At 38.0% G+C, this 21513-nt stretch overlaps 1 protein-coding gene across 2 annotated transcripts in view; it reads left to right on the top strand.

Annotated features, from left to right (window-relative positions):
* RPP30 (ribonuclease P/MRP subunit p30) overlaps positions 1-20218 on the top strand; it is a 29550-nt gene extending 9332 nt beyond the window's left edge. For both annotated transcript variants that reach the window (XM_067710028.1, XM_067710027.1), the window contains 6 exons: positions 5448-5537; positions 13799-13915; positions 14466-14495; positions 14873-14910; positions 15297-15376; positions 18872-20218. In XM_067710028.1, the coding sequence (XP_067566129.1) occupies positions 5448-5537; positions 13799-13915; positions 14466-14495; positions 14873-14910; positions 15297-15376; positions 18872-18981 (465 nt within the window). In that variant the 3' untranslated portion in view covers positions 18982-20218. The remainder of the gene's footprint in view (positions 1-5447; positions 5538-13798; positions 13916-14465; positions 14496-14872; positions 14911-15296; positions 15377-18871) is intronic.
* Positions 20219-21513: the final 1295 nt, after the last annotated feature.

Here is a 21513-nt window from a genome sequence, read left to right as displayed (position 1 = left end):
ATATATATTCTTCTTCATATTCTTTTCCATTGTTACTCCCATTCAGGACAAGACAGGGTGAGGAGAATTCAGGTTATTTAGTCCAATGGTCTCCAAATTACCTTGAGTGTGTACTGTATCAATTAAAAAAAATAGTGATCCGACATCCCCAATATGTGTATGTTTATTTTCTTTTAAATTATTTGCATGTAATTTCATAACTTGTATGGAAACACAGAAGACCCCGAATAGCCAAAGCAATCTTGAGAAAGAAAAACGGAGCTGGAGGAATCAGGCTCCTGGACTTCAGACTATAGTACAAAGCTACAATAATCAAAACAGTATGGTACTGGCACAAAAACAGAAATATAGATCAGTGGAACATGATAGAAAGCCCAGAGATAAACCCACACACATATGGTCACCTTATCTTTGATAAAGGAGGCAAGAATATACAATGGAGAAAAGACAGCCTCTTCAATAAGTGGTGCTGGGAAAACTGGACAGCTACATGTAAAAGAATGAAATTAGAACACTCCCTAACACCATACACAAAAAAACACTCAAAACGGATTAAAGACCTAAATGTAAGGCCAGACACTATCAAACTCTTAGAGGCAAACATAGGCAGAACACTCTAACATAAATCACAGCAAGATCCTTTTTGACCCACCTCCTAGAGAAATGGAAATAAAAACAAAAATAAACTAATGGGACCTAATGAAACTTAAAAGCTTTTGCACAGCAAAGAAAACTGTAAACAAGACAAAAAGATAACCCTCAGAATGGGAGAAAATATTTCCAAATGAAGCAACTGACAAAGGATTCATCTCCAAAATTTACAAGCAGCTTATGCAGCTCAATATCAAAAAAACAAACAGCCCAATCCAAAAATGGGCAGAAGACCTAAATAGACATTTCTCGAAAGAAGATACACAGATTGCCAACAAACACATGAAAGAATGCTCAACATCATTAATCATTAGAGAAATGCAAATCAAAACTACAATAAGATATCATCTCACACCGGTCAGAATGGCCATCATCAAAAAATCTACAAACAATAAATGCACTGAGGGTGCATAAACCCACTGAGAGGGTGTGGAGAAAGGGGAACCCTTTTGCACTGTTGGTGGGAATGTAAATTGATACAGCCACTATGGAGGACAGTATGGAGGTTCCTTAAAAAACTAAAAATAGAACTACCATATGACCCAGTAATCCCACTACTGGCCATATACCCTGAGAAAACCATAATTCAAAAAGAGTCATGTACCACAATGTTCATTGCAGCTCTATTTACAATAGCCGGGAGATGGAAACAACCTAAGTGCCCATCATCGGATGAATGGATAAAGAAGCTGTGGCACATATATACAATGGAATATTACTCAGCCATAAAAAGAAACGAAATTGAGCTATTTGTAATGAGGTGGATAGACCTAGAGTCTGTCATACACAGTGAAGTAAGTCAGAAAGAAAAAGACAAATACCGTATGCTAACACATATATATGGAATTTAAGAAAAAAAAATGTCATGAAGAACCTAGGGGTAAGGCAGGAATAAAGACGCAGACCTCCTAGAGAACGGACTTGAGCTTATGGGGAGGGGGAAGGGTGAGCTGTGATGGGGCGAGAGAGAGTCATGGACATATACACAGTAACAAACGTAGTAAGGTAGATAGCTAGTAGGAAGCAGCCGCATGGCACAGGGATATTGGCTCAGTGCTTTGTGACAGCCTGGAGGGGTGGGATAGGGAGGGTGGGAGGGAGGGAGACGCAAGAGGGAAGAGATATGGGAACATATGTATATGTATAACTGATTCACTTTGTTATAAAGCAGAAACTAACACACCATTGTAAAGCAATTATACCCCAATAAAGATGTTAAAAAAAAAAAAAAAAAGAAACAAAATTGAGTTATTTGTAGTGAGGGGGATGGACCTAGAGTCTGTCATACAGAGTGAAGTAAGTCAGAAAGAGAAAAACAAATACCGTATGCTAACACATATATATGGAATCTAAAAAAAAAAAAAAGTCATGAAGAACCTAGGGACAAGACAGGGTTAAAGACGCAGACCTACTAGAGAATGGACTTGACACGGGGAGGGGGAAGGGTAAGCTGGGACAAAGTGAGAGAGTGACATGGACATATATACACTACCAAATGTAAAATAGATAGCTAGTGGGAAGCAGTCGCATAGCACAGGAAGATCAGCTCGGTGCTTTGTGACCAGTTAGAAGGGTGGGATAGGGAAGGAGGGAGGGAGGGAGAAGCAAGAGGGAAGAGATATGGGGATATATGTATATGTATAACTGATTCACTTTGTTATAAAGCAGAAACTAACACACCAGTGTAAAGCAATTATACTCCAATAAAAAAAAATTATTTGCATGCTCCGTTATATCAGTGTGCTTTATGAAATAGTATACACACACTGAACAAAACATTTTAAGGGAAGGAATTAAAAATAAATGAAAATAGAAGTTCTGTTTTCTTCTTGCTTCCAAAATCCATGCCTTACTCTCTGCAGAGCATTATTGTAGTATATGCTGCTAACACCTGAGGCTACTGAAAAGGCGTATCTTTCAAGGCAGTTCTTCTTAAGGTATGCTCTGGCTCCACTGGTGTCAGATTTCCCAGGAAACTTTGTTAGAATGCAGGTTATTAGACCCTGCTTACTGAATTTACTGCTGAGAGTAGGGCCTGGTAATCTCCATTTTAAATAAATTCTTCAGGGAGGTTTGTTTTTTTTCTTAAAACAGTTTAGTTTGGGAGGCCCCATTTACGGGCATCTCTTTTTTCCCTGGGCAAGCCTGGCTCTCCCTTGAATAAAATATTAGAATGTACTAACCTGACATCCATGAAGGGGAGTTGGGGGAGACTGAAGCCCCTTCTCTTATTCCGCTTGTTCCATAAAATCAAAGATAAATGTATGTGTGCATATGTGCAGTTTGGGGAATACCTTCCTTAAATCCTCATAGGAATCCTTGGCCAAAGAAAAGGTTAAGAACAATTGATATGAATTCATATACAACCTGCCAAAACCACTATAATCAAATTCTTAATCACAAATATATTTGGACATAATTTAATCTTTTTAATGATTTAGAAAGCATTTCATTATAGTGTGAACATTAGCTCTTATTTTATAGTTATCTAAATGTATCAGTTGAACATTTGGATTAATAGAAAGCTAAATAACAAAAGAATTCGGTTTGAAACATTTTAAGTCTGAGGTATCAGAGGGAGCCAAGTGGAGCCATTCTTTGTAACTGAAAGTTTATTATAATGCGTGTACTTAAACCAACACAAGGGATATTTTTTAATTAGCTACTGTTATATAAAAGAGGGAAGAAAGGAGCAATACATAAATAAAAAGGTAACCTAATTTAGCTTTACTCTGGGGAAGAATGTTTAACAGGCTTTTAAGAAATGAATCAGCTTTTTGAAATGAAAAATAATTTGTGTTTGTAATAATGAATTGAAACAGTGCAGAGAGGTATGCACTGAAAAGTACACCTTCCTCCCACCCAAAACGCTCTCTCCCTTTTCTCCAGAGGCAGCCACTGCTAGCAGTTCTTGTGTTTCTTTTTAGAAGTATTTTTACCTAGTCCTTCCTTCCTTTCTTCATTCTCCTCTTCCTCTCCTTCCTTCCTTCCTTCCTAATACCATGGTTTTTTCACCTGGCAGTATAGCTCGGAGATGGTTCCATAATGTCCACTAGAGAGGTACCTCATTTTGTTTAAGGAGTCAGCATATTCTCTTGCATAAAGGGACCATAATTTGTTTTAAGTAAAATTGAGGGATGTTTAGTTGTGTCTAGTCTTTTGTGATTGGTGTTGCAGCGACCGTCCTTTCACCAATATCCTCAAGCATTTGTAAGGTATATGGCTATAGAATGCATTTCTAGTCTCTGTAGGATACATTCCTATACGTATAGGAATTTGCTGATGTGTGCTTATAAAATTTTGATACCTATTGCTGAAATGCTTTTCAAGACCCTGTACTGATTTAAAGACCCTGTGAGTCCCTGTTTATTTATTTTTGTGTCACCTGTATATTGCTAAACTTTTTGATCTTTGCCAATCTGGTAGTTTAAAAATGGCAAACAGAAGCTGAGCGTGTTTTATGTTTTATCTGCTATTCAGACCTTTACTTCATCCATTCTTATCGAATTTTCAATGACTCTTTTATGAGTTGGACAGCGGTAGCAGTTGGGATGGGGCAGATTCTTTATGAGCCAAGTGTTTCTGCCAAACCAGCCTTACTTCCCAGGCTTACTAAGTTACTATGACTGTCTTAAAGCCAGGCAGCCTCTGATCACTACCTGCTTCCTGGAGCCCTGGGGTGGGGGTAGGAACGACTGAAGTGGGGATTCTGAAGACAAAGGATAAGATGTGACATTCCTGTCACTGCTGAAGGTCGAGCTGACCCTGTGGGGCATTGTCACCCCCTCTTGACCCCTTTCTCTTGGTCCATGCCACGGATGTTAGTTTGCCAGCACAGCCACCCTGGCAGCTTGGATTTACACCAGCATTGATAGTAAGGCTTATTTTTGTCATGGTACAAAACAGCCAATTCCTTTTATTGCTGTAAATCAAATAATGGCAAAATGAGAGACGGGTATGCAGCTTCTAGCCCTGTCTTTTGGCCTGTACTGTTACGCTAGTAACCTTTCCCTGGCTTTATGTTCCTTCCCTGGTTTTCCTTTTATCCTCATTTCCTTATCTATTTATTTTATCTTGCATGTCTTTTTTTATAAGCAGCTTCAAATCTCTTTTGGAAGTAAATGCAGAGTATCAACAAATAATAGCAAAAATGAGAACAAAGGAAAGGAAAATTAAAAGTTGAAAAAAGTGCATTCAGTGTCATTTGATTTATAACAGCTCTGCTTTGACCATTTATGGAGATGCTCTGTTTCTATTAGCATTTGAACAAAATGCCATTAGTAGTGCCATGTATTTCTTTGGCCAGTCAATAGACTGATAGGAGCCACAGGCGTGGGCCAATTGCTGGCATAAAAATAAATAATTTCTGGAGTAAGTGGACCATGCATACATTCCTTTTGGCTTATTTATTTATTTTTTCTTGGATTTCAGAGCAGTTAGTTTCCTTTTTCTAGAACAATCTGAAGTAACCTTCCAGAAACTCAGCCTCTCTTAGCAACTTCTCCTTATGTAGCTGACCATGAATTAGAGGGTCTCTAGACCCTATCTGTTGAGATGGTCTATAGACATATCACTCTGCTTCAGCTAGATTACAGCTAAACCATTCAAACCAAATGTGAAGGAATGGCTAAGCATTGACTTTGTAAAGGGACAGATGTATTTGAACACAGAACCGTGTAATGCCTATGGAGTGAGCCATATCTATTTACATTTCTTTGTATCACGTTTGACCCTACCCCATTCTTAACATGTGCCAATTTTCCTTTTGGCTTTACCTGTTTTTTTCTTCTTGACAGGTTGCTTGTACACATTTAGATGTGGATTTAGTCTGCATAACTGTAACAGAGAAGCTACCATTTTACTTCAAAAGACCCCCTATTAATGTGGTAAGTGTCACAGTTTCCATTCTATATGTGAATCTCTACATGTGCGTTAACACACTGGAAAAGGGGCAGAAGAAACTGCTGTTCTTAGAGGGGAAAAAACAAAGGCTAGTAATAAATAGGCAACTTAAAAAGAGGATTTTTTTTTTCTAAGCTGACTAAAGGTAGAAAAGAAAGCTTAAAATAAAAAATATCCAGTGAATTACCAAGATGTGTTTGAAAGGCCTTAGAAGCTCAAATTTGTGAAGGAAATTTCCTAAGAGGATAGCTAATAATGATGGACACTTACAGTCTGAATGTTGAACATTAAGGAGACAGAGCAGCCAAGAAAGGCGTAGGGCAAAATAGAGAGAGGGTTCCCAAGGCACCAGCAAACGGGAAAGGTGGGGTGGCAGGGACTGGAGGGGGCAGGGCCTGGAAAGCACGGTAGGCGTGGTCTCTGCAGAATTAAAATTTGCATTGAAATGTGCTGGCTCACACAAAAGCCCAGGGTTACCTTTATGATAATCTAAGAGGGGGACCATGCATTCAACAGATCTTGTGCTCCTTCCTCTGCTATAGAATTTTTCTTGTTACCTTTCTACGTAATTTCTCTTGTTTTCCTCTACTCCTTATCTTCCACCTGTCACACCTTTTTATGTCTTACTCCATCATAAAAGTGATACTGTTTCACAATGGGAGCTGTAAGGTTGGCAGAGCTGTCAACTATTTGCATTGACAACCAGATCCTGGGAGGAGTTAGGATGCTTTTTTAGAATAGAGGCTTCCAAAGCTCTCTCCCATTCTCAAGAAGTGCTGTTGAAGGAGAAAAAAGGTTTGACAGACAATCTAGATTACATCCCCAATCCTGTCAGAATTGGAAAATTAAAAATTTATGGATTTTTCAGGATAGATAACTCCCCTATTCTTTTGTCTCTGTAGAATCACAAGTTCTTCAATTTTTGTTTCCCTCTCCACTGCTAAGGAATTAGCTTGATGCTGAGAGTAGGGAGATACCGTGAGAGGAGAAAATGATCTGTATGGTATGGAAAAATTGAATGCAGTGTGGAAAAATTTAAGATGGCTTGTGTTCTACCCCTAAGTGTGTGCTACTAAAGCTGTACTTGAAAAGTATTCAGAATTTTAAAGTTATATATTTAAAGGGCAAACTATAAAACAGCTCTTTTCTGATCAATAATGAGAGTACTACTGAACATATAACAATATTGGTTAAGCTCAAATCTTTGTTTCCCCACATTCTTGCCGGTACTTAAATAAGTAAACACTAAAAAAAAAAGACCCTTAATCATCACATTTTAGAATTGGAGATATATGTTGTTAAAAGTGGTAAAATGAAGAAGGAGAAGCTGTTCAGCTCTCCAGACACAGGGATGGGACAGACCTGGTTGACTCCCCATCAGATGAGATCTCCGACGTGCCCCAGCTACCATGATAAAAGGCTCAAACTAACACAGTTCCCAAGGTTATGACAGTCTTACTGGCCTCACATGTTGTTGCTCCCCAGAGCTAGTAGTGTCTGTCTCTATAAGTTGCCAAAGCTTTTTACCAGCTTCACACTGCCAGTCCATTTTCCATGTAGATGGCACCCTCCTTAAGTTGCTCTTAAACTTACAACTGTTTTGCTTTTCTCTTCACCTTAATGAACTAGGAAGGCCATTTTCTACATGGCTTTGCCTGAGTAAACCCACATACGATACTGTGTCCTTGGTTGGGAGGAGATAGTGCATGTGATGCTAAGGCCAAGTCCATGGAATGGACAGCAGTGCACAGCACATAATTCCTCATGTCCCACAACAGTGATAAGCTGCCCAGTGGCTGTTTTGGCTTCGTCCTTTGATTGGTTTCTTAGGAATGTGCCCTGCTGTCCAACCCAGATTGTGAGCTTCTAGAGAGCACCAACTGTGTCATGGTCCTTTTTTCATTACTCAAATACCTTGCTTATAAGAGGTCTTCCCTAAAATCTGTCAATTGAATGAGTATATGTCTAATTTTGCATGTCTGGGTACAGCTTGGGGAACACAGCCAAATCCTGTGAACCGTTAGTCCTTAGCTGGTTGTCAGGGCTTGGCAGGCAGCATTCACTGTGAGGGGGGGTGGGGCATTGGGGCAGCGTGAGGAGGAGATGCACTGGAGGCGGCAGCACTAGTACAGCCCACCTTCTGATTCCATCTGTAAGTTCCTGAAGGTGCTATTTTTTGATGGATATTTTTGGCTTCATTCCCACATTTTTCAATTTAAGAATTCTGAAAAGTAAAAATTTGACAAGTGAGAGGGATAGGCAGTACTTAACACAGTGTCTGCTTTTTTAAAAATCTGGTATGAACATTTTACATATGTTGTTTAATAAAAACTAGATGATGGAGTAGAGGGAAGGCTGTGCAGGATTATTTTTAGCCCTCGTCTAGTGTAGAAGTAGGCTGCGGTGTGAATTGGTCAGGAAGCAGAAGAGTCCCTATTAATTCATTCACCTCTTTTTCATGTAAGAGAAACTGGAATTAAAAGTTAAATTAATTAAAATTAAATTAAAAGCTAGAAGCATACAATAAAAAGTGTCCACCTTATTGTTCAGGGTAAATAATACTAGTTGTATAGGTATCTTAATTTGGATGGGGTGGTGAGAAATAGGAGCATTAAGATATTTAATTCATTAGCCTTTAACCTAGAGGCCATAAGCCATGTGCGAATTATCAGCTCAGAAGATTGGGATTGTAGGTCAAAGGGTATAGATTTTCACTTAAAACAAGAACAAGTTCTGAGGCTCTAACGTACAGCGTGGGTGACTGTAGTTAACAGTCCAGTATTGTAACTCAAAAGTAGTTGAGAGAGTATCCTAGGCACTCTCACCACCATCACCACACACACAAAAAAACAAAAAAACAAAAAAAATGGTTAACTATGTCAAGTGGTGGATGTGTTAATTATCTTGATCTCAGTGATCATTCTACAGTGTAGAGTATATGTATATCAAATCATCACGTTGTAGACTTTAAATATATGCATTCTATTTGTCAATGATCCCTCAACAAAGTTATAAAAAAAAAAAAGGTTGGGATTATAAAGGAGGGCCCAGGAGCTAAAACATACCAAAGCACTCCTTATGTATAACTTTCAGCTCTCAATCCTTTTGTTATTTTCACCACATGCTTAATTTCACCATAATTTCAATTATGTTAATTCCCTCTAAAATCTCCTGCAAACCTCCTCTGGAGTGTTAAGTAAGTTGTATGGGAATCATTTTATCATGTAATAGTTGGGTTTCAAAAAAGTTGAATTCAACTCCTCTTCTTGGATAGCCAGATGGCTTCTAATTATTTAGCATTTTAAGGGTTAAGCACTTTCACACCTGCTGTAGCCCAGCAGCTTTAGGGTGGGGTAGATGTGAATTACCTCTGTGATGCAGGTGATGGAATTGAGACTCAGGTAGTTTGTGGCTCACAACAGGTACATGTCTCTCTCAAAGGTTGACTTGGAATTTGTACTTAAGCTTTGATTCTAAACCTGCTGTCATTTCCCACTGGGAAATGCTATTTAAAATTACTTTACAGCAGAGCTCTTTGTTACGCACAGAATAATTTCATATTTTAAAACATGATCTTTATGAATTCAGGTTTTGAGAAGAATTTTTTTAAGCAGCACGTATCTTCACCTTTGATTTTTTTTTTACAGTGTTAGTGCCATTCAACAATAACTTCAAGTTTATTGAGCCATTTCCAGTGATTGTATGTTTTATGCTCTCTTTCCGATGTTTTCCCCTCAGCATTTCCTTTAACCCTAATCCATTTCTGTCTTCATGGTCCAGTTAGTCCCCACTGAGAGAAATCCAGTAAATAGTATCTGAAGCAGTGAGGTTGTTCCAGGAATCTTGCCATATATCCTTGAGTTGGGTGTGAGTGCTCTATAAACTTTATTTTTCATCACACATATTGTGAACCTAACTATGTTAAGTACTTTATTGATCCAGTACTTGGAGCAGTGCCAGCAAACCTGTCACTACCAAAAAAATGTCTGTGTGGCCAAAAAAAAAAACCATCAGAAACAAAGTTAAAAGGACTAATGACAGACTGGTAGAAATAGTTTCACTTATATCATAGACAGGTGACTAATCTCTGTAATATATAAAGAGCTCCTAGAAATTGATAAGGTTAAAAAAAAGAGAGAGATGATCAATCCAAAAAAATGGATTAAGAATATGGAAAAGACATTTCACAGGAAAGGAAATACAAATGGCCTTTTAACAAATGAAAAGATGCTTAAATTCATCATGCTAAGAGAAATTCACGTTAAAATCACCTATCTGATTGGCACAAATCCAGAAGTTTGATGATACACTTTTGTGAGGCTGTGGGAAAGCAGGCATTCTCATACTTTGACGGTAGCAGTGTAATTGGAACAGTCCTTATGGGGCAGTGGGTAATTTGGCAACAACTATCAAAATTATAAATGCTTTACCCTCTGACCTAGTGTATTAGTTTCCTGGGGCTACCATAACAAAGTACCACAAATGGGGTGGCTTAAACTAACAGAAGTGTATTGGCTCACTGTTCTGGAGACTGGGAGTCTGAAATCAGGACATTATTGGGGTTATGGTCCCTCTGAAACCTTAGGGGAGTCCTTCTTTGTCTCTTCCTAGCTTTTGATGGTTTGCTGGCAATCTTTGCTGGTCCTTAGCTTGCAACTGCATAACTCCGATCTCTACCTCTGTCTTTACAACATGTTCTTTCTCCCTGTCTGTCTTCACATGGCCATCATCTTATAAGTACACCAGTCCTACTGGATTAGGGGTCTGCCCTATCCCAGTGTGGCCTCATCTTAACTAATTACATCTGCAATGACACTATTGCCAATTAATGTTACATCCTAAGGTACTGAGGATTAGGACCCCAACATAACCTTTTATGGGGGGAAACAATGAACCCATAATATCCAGCAATCCCCCAAAACACTAAAAAATTAGTGTTTATGCTATAGATTGACTGGAACAACCCAAAATCTATCAGTAGAGGCTTGGGTAAATGCCATACCTCTGCAGTGGAGTACTCTGCAGCTGTAAAGCAATGCTGAAGTTAGGAGCTGACGTGGAAAACCCTTCAAGTCAGAACCAGAATGTAGTAGGCTACCTTTGGGGTAAGAGAGAGGAAAAATAATAATATATATTCATATTTGCTTGTATCTGAAGAAACGCTAGAAAAAGACACAAGAAGTTAGTGAAAGTGATTATGGGAGGTGTGGGTGGGGCAAGTGGGAGCAGAGATACAGTGAAGGCTTTTTTGCTTTCTTATGTTACTTGATTTGTGAATCATATGAACAAGTTACCTATCTCAAAGAATGAAACCAGGAATGACACCAACAGTATCATCCTTTCGAATTCAATAAAGAACTAATTTCTATGAAATTAACAGGGAATCTGTGTATTGTCCCAGTAATCAACCCCCTATTTCCTTTCTCCTTTCTCTTAAGCTTTGCTTAGTTCTTGGAATTTTACCACCACCATCTCGTTTCAAATATCACACACCTGTTCTTGGTTTGTAGCATCGTTATGACTGTTATTTCTCATTAGTAAAGAAATCATCTACATACTCCAGAACCTTTGGTCAGAGATGCAAACAAAAGCCAATCAGGCAGGCACTGGCATTCTTCATGAAAAGGCTGTTAGGAACAATCAGGTGATGAGCTTAAGGCAATTTGCATTAAAATGGGCTTAGAAGCAGGAGCTCAGGTAATGAGTCTATTTCATCTATCTAAAAATTTTAAATAAGGTGTTATGAAAGAAATGTTCACAGCCTTCAGTAGCACATTATCTTCAGTTTCTCTGAGAGTTTCCAGCTTGAAAGTGAATTTGATTAATGTACTAAGATCAGAATCAGAACTTTTTTCTTAAAAAAAAATTAAGTGGATAATTATGTCCATCTAACCCTCTCCAACCCCCAAAAAAGGAGTTTGTATTTTGATCTGGTCCCCAAGGAGGGGGGGCAGCAAATTTTCCAGAATTCTTTGGGACCTGGTCACCTAGTTCTGTGTGTCATCCATGTCTTTTATGTCCCCTCTTCTCCATCCTACCGACTTGTGTTTTAGTTCAGCAACTAGAGGGATGAAGAAAAGAAATACCTGTAAGTAAGCCTCTTTGGCTAATTAGTAGTTTTGGTAAGAGAAATAGCCAGGGGGATAGTTGAGACTACGCTTAAAGGACATGTTTTGGTTTATCTGTGAATTTCAGTTTGCCAAGTTAACCCTGGTTTCTTTTGTGATGGCTAATCCATAGTGAACAGCATTATCACATGACCTCTTTTCCATAAGCTACTATTTATTCACTCAGAATATAAATATATTAAATGCTTTTTGTATAAAAGACAGTTCTGTGTTACAAAGAAGTATCATGATACCAGCTCTCAAGTGTACAAGTTAGGCAGGGAGAATGAGGTATATATTTATGGCACAAAGAGTATCATAACAGACATCATTCCCAGATATAATTAACACAAGCCAAAGAATTGGAGGCAGGAAAAAGTTGTCTGAAAAGGGGAGAGGGGGAGGTTGCAGTGTGGAAAACAGCGTGTAAATGCTAATTAAACTAATATCATATATATAGGGTAATCTAAAATAAATTCTGGGCACCTCAAGGCAGGCAGAAAAGTTAAGGAAAGGGAAGATTGGGGGGTGGGGCAGAAGAAAAGAAGTCTTTGTTCAGGAAGGGCAAGTGGAAGGAATCTGCCAGTACATGTGAATTAAATAAGGTGGACTGCCAGATCTGAAGAAGACAGGTTTTTCCAGTCCTTGTAACACGCAGGAGTAGACCTCCAGCAGTCACAGCTGGACCAGTCCCAACTCATCCTCTGGGTAATAAATAGAAAATCGTTTGCCAGGCAGAGACTTGGACCATCCTGCCTGGTCTTTGCCTGCTTTTCCTCCTTTGCTAGACCACTGAAACCAAGCGACTTTGCCGTCCTGACTCTGATTATCCCCTCCATGCTAAAATCCTTAGATGCTTCGTGTGGCTGTTAAGATTAATTCTGTCTCCATTTGGCAGTTCCCATCCTCTTCAGCCCCCACTCCCACCACAGGGCTCTCCTCATTCTCTCCTCTCCAGCCTTTGACCTTCTCTACATGCTACATGCTTCCTCCAACCCTGGAGCTTCTTCACATACTGCCCCCTCCCTCTGCAGACGCTCCTCTCTGCTAGTTAATTAAGTCCTTCCTCGCCCGCTCCCAGACTTCTTGATGGCACTTAGCACAGTGGAAGTTTTGGATTTTTGTGTAATTATTTGATGGTCTCCTGCACTAAACTGGAAGCTCTTACAAGAGAGGAACCATGTCAGCTTTTGCTCACCCATTCCCACACACAGCTGGCTTAAAAACCTATCTGTTGTGAATGGATGAAGATTTGAATCACTCATCAGGGAAGCTGCATAGTGTAGTAAATCCCATTGCCACTTCTTCCAGGCTGTTTTCTTACCTGTGGATGCCTGCCTATTAAGAACATCTTAAATAAGAAAGAAGTTTCTTTTTCTCATGTAAAACGCCAAGCTAGTATGGTAAGCTTGGCAGAATTGTCAAGGGCCCAGGTTGCTTTCATCTTCTTTGCCAGGCATCCATGAGCCCCGTTTAAGATCAGGGGCTCTGTTAGTAAAGAAAAAGGGGAGAAGAGAAGAGATAGCGGGGCAGTTAGCTGTCTCTGCCACAGTGCCTTCTAAAGGTATTGTAGGGGTTAAATAAATACATAAGACTCTTAGCACAGTGCCTAGCACATGGCACTCAACTGTGGCCCGTTAGTTTCTTCCTTCAACATATGCATAATAAATGACTTACCCGAGAGGCGTTCCACTCCTGTTCTTTGGACGTTTTTCAGCTCATTTCTTTGTCTCTTCATTCTTGGGTCAAATTACTTGGTTTACTATGTTTGCAAACAGTTTATCCTGCGTGTAAGGAACACATCTCCGGTTTCCTTTTGATAATTCATGGAGTAGTAGCCCTTCTGCCACCCCACTGGGACGTTGCTCTCCTCAGCTTCTTGATGATTCCTGTTTATATAAAGTCAGCTTCCCCACAGCTAAGATAAACTCTGTTGAGACAGAGCCACAGATCTGTTTTCTTCTCCTGTAGATGGTGCCATTCGGGCACAAATCCGCCTTTATTCAAGGCTGTACCTGGACATGCAGGAGGTGGGCAGTGCGGGGGAGGGGTGTGAGATGAGGGGGAAGTTCAGTGAAAATAAAGTAAGACAGTGTGTGTTTAGCTTTAACAGTTTATTTTCTTCATTTCCTGTGAAGGCAATTGACCGAGGTGTGGGCTTTGAACTTGTCTATAGCCCCGCTATCAAAGACTCCACAATGAGAAGGTACACAATTTCCAACGCCCTCAATTTGATGCAGGTCTGCAAAGGAAAGGTATGGTTCCATAATTTTAGGATATTTTTCAAACCTAGCAGTTCATTATTATTAATATTACTGGGGTTATCAAGCTGACCCCATATCCTTAAAGCAGAAAGTTCTCAATGCACAGCAACAAATTCTCCCATTTCAATGAGCTTTGCAAGTTTTAAGAGAAAGAAAAATATCCTAAGGAAGAATAATATGAGGGGGGAAAGTTATATTGAAAGTCTTTATCTTTCAGTAAAGAATTGGCCGTTCACCTACTGTGAAAGAATCATCTAGATACAGTTGTCATCATTGAGTTGAATTAAGGTTATATGACCTTTTCAACTAGTTTTTTAAACTAATGCATCTTTTCTAAGAACTGTTGGGAAGGCTTCTTGTTCTGTTTCTTATTTTAGGCTGCCTTTAGTTTGACATGAGGTCTTTCATCCTTTCACTTTATTTACCTTAACTTTAGAAGTTGGTATTTATGTTAAAACTTGATTACTGGTTATTTGTATTATAAGACTTCAATTTTTTGACATTTATCTGAGATTAATATTGATTACTTTCTATTTCGTAGAATGTAATTATATCTAGTGCTGCTGAAAGGGTAAGTCTGGCATTAAGTCCTTTTTTTTTTCCCTTTTCAAGTTAAATTAGTCATGTAATAAAGGTTTATTGCATGTTTTCGTTTTTAATTGCATTTGCTCATTGTAATTGCTGAAGAGTAAAATTTATCTCCATTCCTTTGGGGCTTCAAAGTTTGTTTATATAAATAGTTTTTCCTTTAAATTGTTGCAAAATGCTTTTCAGGGATCTTTTATATTTTCAAAAATGTAAGTAACCCGTCAAAATTATAAGGACTTAAATTTATGCAGTTGACTTCCTTGTTTTTAGATACTTAAGCATCCTATTTACTGCAGATGAAGTCACTGAAATGTTACGAATAACTTCTTTCATATCTATTTTTTGTTCATTTTATTTTAGCCTTTAGAAATAAGAGGCCCATACGATGTGGCAAACTTGTATCCTTTTCTGAGTAAGAAGTCATTGAAATTTTCTTTTAGGAAATTTGGAATTTGGTATGTTATACTTTAACAAGATTTTTTAACCTTTTACTATAAATTTATCAATTAATAGCTTCAAAACCAAATTACATCAGGTTGTGAAAACTTCATCCTTTTGTTTTCTGGATTAAGGGTGAAATAGAAAAAGGGGGAACGAAGGACTCTATAAAAGCTTAGAGTTAAATGAGTCTTTTCTCAAATGCCTGTTCCATTTGGAGTAAGAACTATAGAATTAAAGTGTCTCTCTCAGTGCCTCTCTCTGGTGAACTGGCATTGTCAGTTATGTTTCTGTTAGTCTCCTGTCCTCAGCTGACGCTGGGTTGAAATCTTTAACGACCCCACAGAGGGTTGCTGTTTGGGCTGTCGGAAAGTGACGCCAAGGCCGCAGTGTCCACCAACTGCCGAGCGGTGCTTCTGCACGGAGGTGAGCAAGTCCTTCCAAGAAAAACACCGAGTGGTCATGTTAAGAGCCAGTCATTTCTGTGAAACAGTTGAGCCATATCTACTTTCATTATCCTGCCCCTCAGAGTTCCATTAGGATCATCTTTTCTGAACCTGTTTAGCCATACCCATCAGTGCTTTCTCGCCCTTTACTTCAGGCTTTATTTTCAGTAGTTTGTGGAATGAATATAGTTTGCCTTCCAGAAATGAGTATTGAATGCGTTCTTTCCAGTTCTGCACGTGTGTCCCCGCCTGCATTTTGATAGGCGTCTCATCTCCCTTTTTCCTCCATAGGGACATGCTTTCCCTGCTGAAAATCACTGTTTTAGAGAACTGAACGGTGAAAAATATATGTTAAGCCAGTTATGAGGAACACAGAAGCACCAAATACGTTTTTAAAAATCCCGCTAACAAACTCAAATCATAGCTTCTCACATTTATTACTTGCGATTATTGTCTCATGTGCGGTTTACCTGTTCAGTTATGCACAGACTACACATTCGTTACTCACATTTCATTTATATATGTCTTCCTCCTCACCTTAATTTCACTACTTGAAGGCACTGAATTTCTTACTCATCAGATGATAAAAATTGAACTAGAAGTGTTTGATATGCTAGGACTTCGGAGAGTAAAAATGAGGCTTTTTAAAAGAAAAAAGTTTACACTTTTCATCTGCTGTTTTGTCTTCATTCTCTTTGTAATTTTTAGCACTGGTGGTAGTGGTCAGGAAGCAATTGACTTGATATCACCCAGATGAATGTTAAACTTCAGAATTGGTTGCTACATATAAACTGGGTGATTTAGCATATGAATAGTTAGGTTATTGAGAGCTTGTGTATTACGTCTGGATCTTAGTGATCTGATTTCCACTTCGTAGAACTGGTTACTGTATTACCATGAATTAGATGATTTTGCTTTTGTTTTCAACATTTTTAGTTTGAGATTGTTGTATTACATAGCCTAGACCCATCACATAAGCTCTGGGAATGACCAGATTAATTAAAACTTTATCAGGATTTTCTTGAAATTAGGGAACAGTTGGTTCACACTGGTAGTTCTGCCATTATTTTTGTCTATTTTAAATGAACATAAGGAATCGTCAAGATTTTGGATAACAATTAGTGGTTTAAAACAGACTGAGACAAGGAAGGGAAGTTAATTTTTAAAATTTAGTAGGGAAAAATATGAAGATCTGTGCTTCAAAAAACTCAGCTATTCAAAATAAGTTATATATAAAGCTAGGCTTTTACAGAAGCTGAACTAAAAGAAGCCTTGTGGACTTTAGCATTCCCATTCATTCTAGTTGTGCCCAGGACAGTCCTAGTGTATGCCTGCTGTCCCTGAAGAATTAACAACACATCTACAGGATGTTATAATTACCCTGACTTCAGTTGACATTGGGATCAATTTGAGACAGCAGTTTCAAAATTCAGTCTACTAGGATTGCAAATTCAGCCTAAGGTTACATTAGAAGAAATACAAGATTCTGAGGCAGGAAGATTCAAAGTGTCATCATTATCCTCTGCACTGATAAGTCCTGGCTGGCATCTCTATCACCCTGAGTGCCACATTTAAGAAGGACAGCACTGCACTGAAGCACTACCAGAAGATGGTTAATTCTTGGAGGGTGTGAAAACCTTATCATGAGAGCAATTGTTGAAGGCAGTGCAGGAATGGATACCTGGAAAACAGAAGACTTGGGACATGCAGTAGCTGGGCTTCTACATGGGAAGGCTTGCTACAAGGCATCAGAGTTAGATGGGTCCTGTGGGATTCTAGAAACCAATGAATAGCAATTCTAAGGAGGTTGTGGGGAGGGGACAGAGGAAAGAGGTTCAAGATCTAAAAGAGTTACTTTATCTGATAATTATAAAAGTCTTGTTTTTCAACGGTTTATAATCCGTTGTCTTAGATTAAGAAGTAAATGTTCATGTGATGTAAAAAAAAATATTTCTGAGATGGAACTAATATAATTTTGAAACTAATGCATTTAGTTTTGTTACAAAGTGTTGATTTTCACAATTTAATTTTTATATTTTTTATTCATTCTACTGATTTTTAGACGTTTACTCATAATCATAGTGATAAACATCTCTAAATGTAACATTTTTTGGAAATCACGGGCAATTGCTGTTTATTTTGAGGTTCTCTGATTATGTTGGTATTTTAATGACCTTGAGAGCAGTTTTGTCCCTTTTATAAATTAAAATGCTTTTAAATAACTGGCAAAGATTTAGTAGACTTGGTAAATTAATCCTGATAAATGAGAAGGTAATATTTAACTTTTAGAATTGACTTTTGTACATGAAATAAGAAATAATTCTTAACTAAATTTATGTTTATCAAATCCTTTTGATTTTTATCTCCTTTGTATCCAAGGGGTCTCTCTTTCTCTCCTCCCCAGTCCTTCCCTGTTTCCTAAGGACTCAGTTTAAATCTCTTTTCACGGCATTGTGGCCCTTCACAAGTACCAGCCTCGTTTCCCCCTAATTTTTTCATGTTCCTCCTTTACACCGGCCATATTGTCCCCTAAGTATATTAGATTCTTCTTACCTCTCTCCCTATGCCTTTGCAAAGGAACACTTTCCTCTCCTTTCCTTTTCCTTCTTCCCTATTCTTAGCATCACTTCTTTCATGATACCTTCCTGATTCATCCAGGCAGAGTTACTTCTTGTGGTACCTCCATTCCTATTATATTTGCCCCTGATGTGCTATCTCAGTGTGTGGTAGGAAGAAGTACTGTGTTAGGCATCCTAAGATCCTCTGTAGATGACACAGAGCCTGGCCCCTTAGTACATTTTTAGCAGAAGTTAGCTACATTTAAGTTGAACTCTACTAGCAACCTGACCTAAACTTTTAATAATTCCCATTCTTCTTTGTTCATTGTCACCAATATATGAGAGATCAATAACCATGTGCGTTATTCCTCGTTCACTCAACAAGTATTTCTTAAACACCTGTTAAATAACCAGGCATTGTTGGATGTTCGCCATACAATTGATTCTTCAGAGGTATAATTATGATCTAGTGGGGAACACAGATAATGAATGGTCTGTGCTATAAAATGAAGTGAGCACACACACAACCAGGGAAGCAGACTGTTGTAGTTGCTGTCTTGATTCATTTGTGTTTCTACCACACTTTAAGCATGTGCTGCACCAAGCTCTGAAACTTGGGTTCTGGCTACCTAAGATGCCTCGGACAGACCATTAGAGATAACCTGCCCTATATAGTTTTACCCTTGGGGTAGTCCCTTTGGAATGAACTAGATGTTAAAAATATACAGATATTTGTAGAAGCTGGTGGTGGGGCAAGGTGAGAACTGTAAATGGCATCAACACTCATAGCAGTTTATTATGGTTTCATCATTTACTCATGCTGTAAGTCACAGTAACATGGGGATGCTTGTTAAAACCACCTCTTTTGAAATCATGGCTTAACTTCAGGCACTTTGGTTTCCCTGTTTGTCTTATAGAAACTAGAAAAACAGCTTTTGGAATTATTTCCACGGTGAAGAAACCTCGGACATCAGAAGTAGATGATGATTCTCTTCCAGCCTGCAAGAAAGCCAAGTGTGAGAGCTGAAATGAGTCCCCGTCTCTGTCAACACTCCCTTCTGCCTTTTGAGGATCCATCAGCCGCAACAGAAACGGAACCTCCGTATGACTCACTATTTTCACTTGGAGCTAGATACCGGTAGTCTATAAAAGCAGTCTTATATTTAAGCCATTAAAATAGCAAAACCTAGTAAAGCATTTAAAAAAAAAAAAAAAAAAGGCTGTCCCTGTAAAGAATTTAGATATTTTAAGAGAAAAGCAAAGACTAGTTCATTTATCCTTTCCGTTAAGTGATAAATGGAAGGTATAATTGAATAAGATGTTTCAATATTCAAGAGACTCTTTAAAAATGTTTCTTGCTCATTTAAAAGTTCATGCTTTTCAGCTTTACTTGATATACATGGCTTATTTAAATTTTACTACTCAAAAAGTGGTTATTTTGAGGACTCTTAAAACTTATGTTAAGGGGTTGGCTTTTAGTTGATCTACTTTTGCTTTAAGCCTCTCTTTCATTATAATCGTCAAGTCCAAGTCCTTTCTAAAAGGAATTGCTATAAAATTTGTGGAAGGAAAGGAAAAGTGCACGTAAAATCACACTTGGCCTCTTCGTTTGCTGGTTCTTACCTCCGTGATATCCTTGAAATAGGATTCCTTTGAGTTGGAAGCCCCTGAAAACCTAATATTGATTTTTCTAATTGCTATAGTAAAAATCTCAAAGCACTGGACTCAATCAACTTTGGAAATAATTTTTTTTAATAGGATCATTATATTAAGTAGAAGTAGCCTTTTTTGTAAATATCTGCATTTATGCTATATTGATATTAAGAAAATCATTTAGATGAAGATATGAACACTGTTCTGAGAGTCAGAGAATAGATAATTTTAAAAAGAAAGCTTTACACCAAACTCACTTATGAATTTAGATCCTTAAATAAGATATTGGTAAAACAGAGTATACCATAACCAGGTGAGATTTATTCTAGAAATGTAAGGATTTTTCAGTTCTTTTCAATGTACTACACTTTATCATATTACTAGGTCAAATGAGAAAAATCAGACTCATCTTAGTAGATGCCTGTAAGACATTTGATAAAATTTAAAGTCCACTCCTGATTTTTGAAAAATAAACAAGAATAAAAACCCTTGACAAAATACAAATAGAAGAATATTTCACACATATGTGTATATGTTCATTTCTCTTTATATATTGTATATATATTAAGCATCATGGTTCTAAAAATAAAGCATTTTTTACTTCTTCTTAAGCAATATGATGGATTAGCCTACTACACTCCCTCCATAAAACTCATGGCCACTGCTGCTGAGCCCTCACACCCAGAGTCTGCCACTTCCTTGAGTGCCAGCTTGCTTCTGCCTTCACCCCACTTGGATTCACCAAAAGTTAGGTGTGTGTTTATTCACAAGTCTGTTTATGCCATTGTATTTAGCATTGTAAAATTAATACAAGTTAATTTAAAATTATAAAAACTGATGAACCAGGAGGGGAAAAAAAGGAATTCCCTGGAAAATTAATGCTTTTGAAAAGTTTGGAAAAGATGAGTCATTAAAAAGAACTGTCAAAATAGTTGTGAGCAAGACAACTAGATTTAGAGGAGATCCAGTGGAAATTCTGCACTTGGATTGCTTTACCAGAGTCTTTATAAGTTCTCTTTTTTCTTCTTTTTTTTTAAATTGAGGTAACATTGTTTATAACATTGTTTTATGTATATACATTATAATTCAACTCATGTGTACATTACAGCTTGCCAGCAAAAGTTTCCATCCATCACCATACAATTGACTCCTTACCCGATTTGCTTTCCCCCCCATCCCTCCTTCCCCTCTGGTAACAGCTACTCTGTTCTCTTTATCTGTGTGTTTGTTTCATTTAGTTTGTTCTTTTTCTTTTTTTTTCCCCACATAAGAGTGAAATCATATAGTATTTGTCTCTCTCTATCTGACTTATCTCATTTAGCATAATACCCTCAAGGTCCATCAGTGGTGTCACAAATGGCAAGATTTCCTCTAACTTTATGGCTGAGTAGTATTCCATTTTATATATGTGGTGTGTGTGTGTGTGTGTATACACACACACACACACACACACACACACACACACACACCCCACATCTTTATCCATTCATTTGTTGATGGACATTTAGGTTTTTTCCATATCTTGGCTATATAAGTAATGCTGTAGTGAACATAGGAGTATGTATATATTTACGAATTTGTGCTTTCATATTCTTTGGATAAATTCCCAGAAGAGGAATAGCTGGATCATATGGTAGATCTATTCTTAATTTTTTGAAGAATCTCCATAGTGTTTTCCTTAGTGACTGGACCAATTTACATTCCTACCAATAGCACATGAGGGTTCCCTTTTCTTGACATCCTCTCTATAACATTTCTTATTTCTTGCCTTTTTGATAATAGCCATTCTAACAGGCTATCGGGCGTGACATACGTATTAGCATTATCTTTCCACATATATCTCCTCAGGCAAGGGAAACAAATGCAAAACTAAAAAGCTGCACAGCAAAAGAAACTATCAACAAAA

This window comes from Pseudorca crassidens, chromosome 16, assembly GCF_039906515.1.
Source record: "Pseudorca crassidens isolate mPseCra1 chromosome 16, mPseCra1.hap1, whole genome shotgun sequence".
NCBI lineage: Eukaryota > Metazoa > Chordata > Mammalia > Artiodactyla > Delphinidae > Pseudorca > Pseudorca crassidens.
The sequence above is the reverse complement of the archived record's forward strand: the minus strand, read 5'-3'. Positions and strand labels throughout refer to the sequence as shown.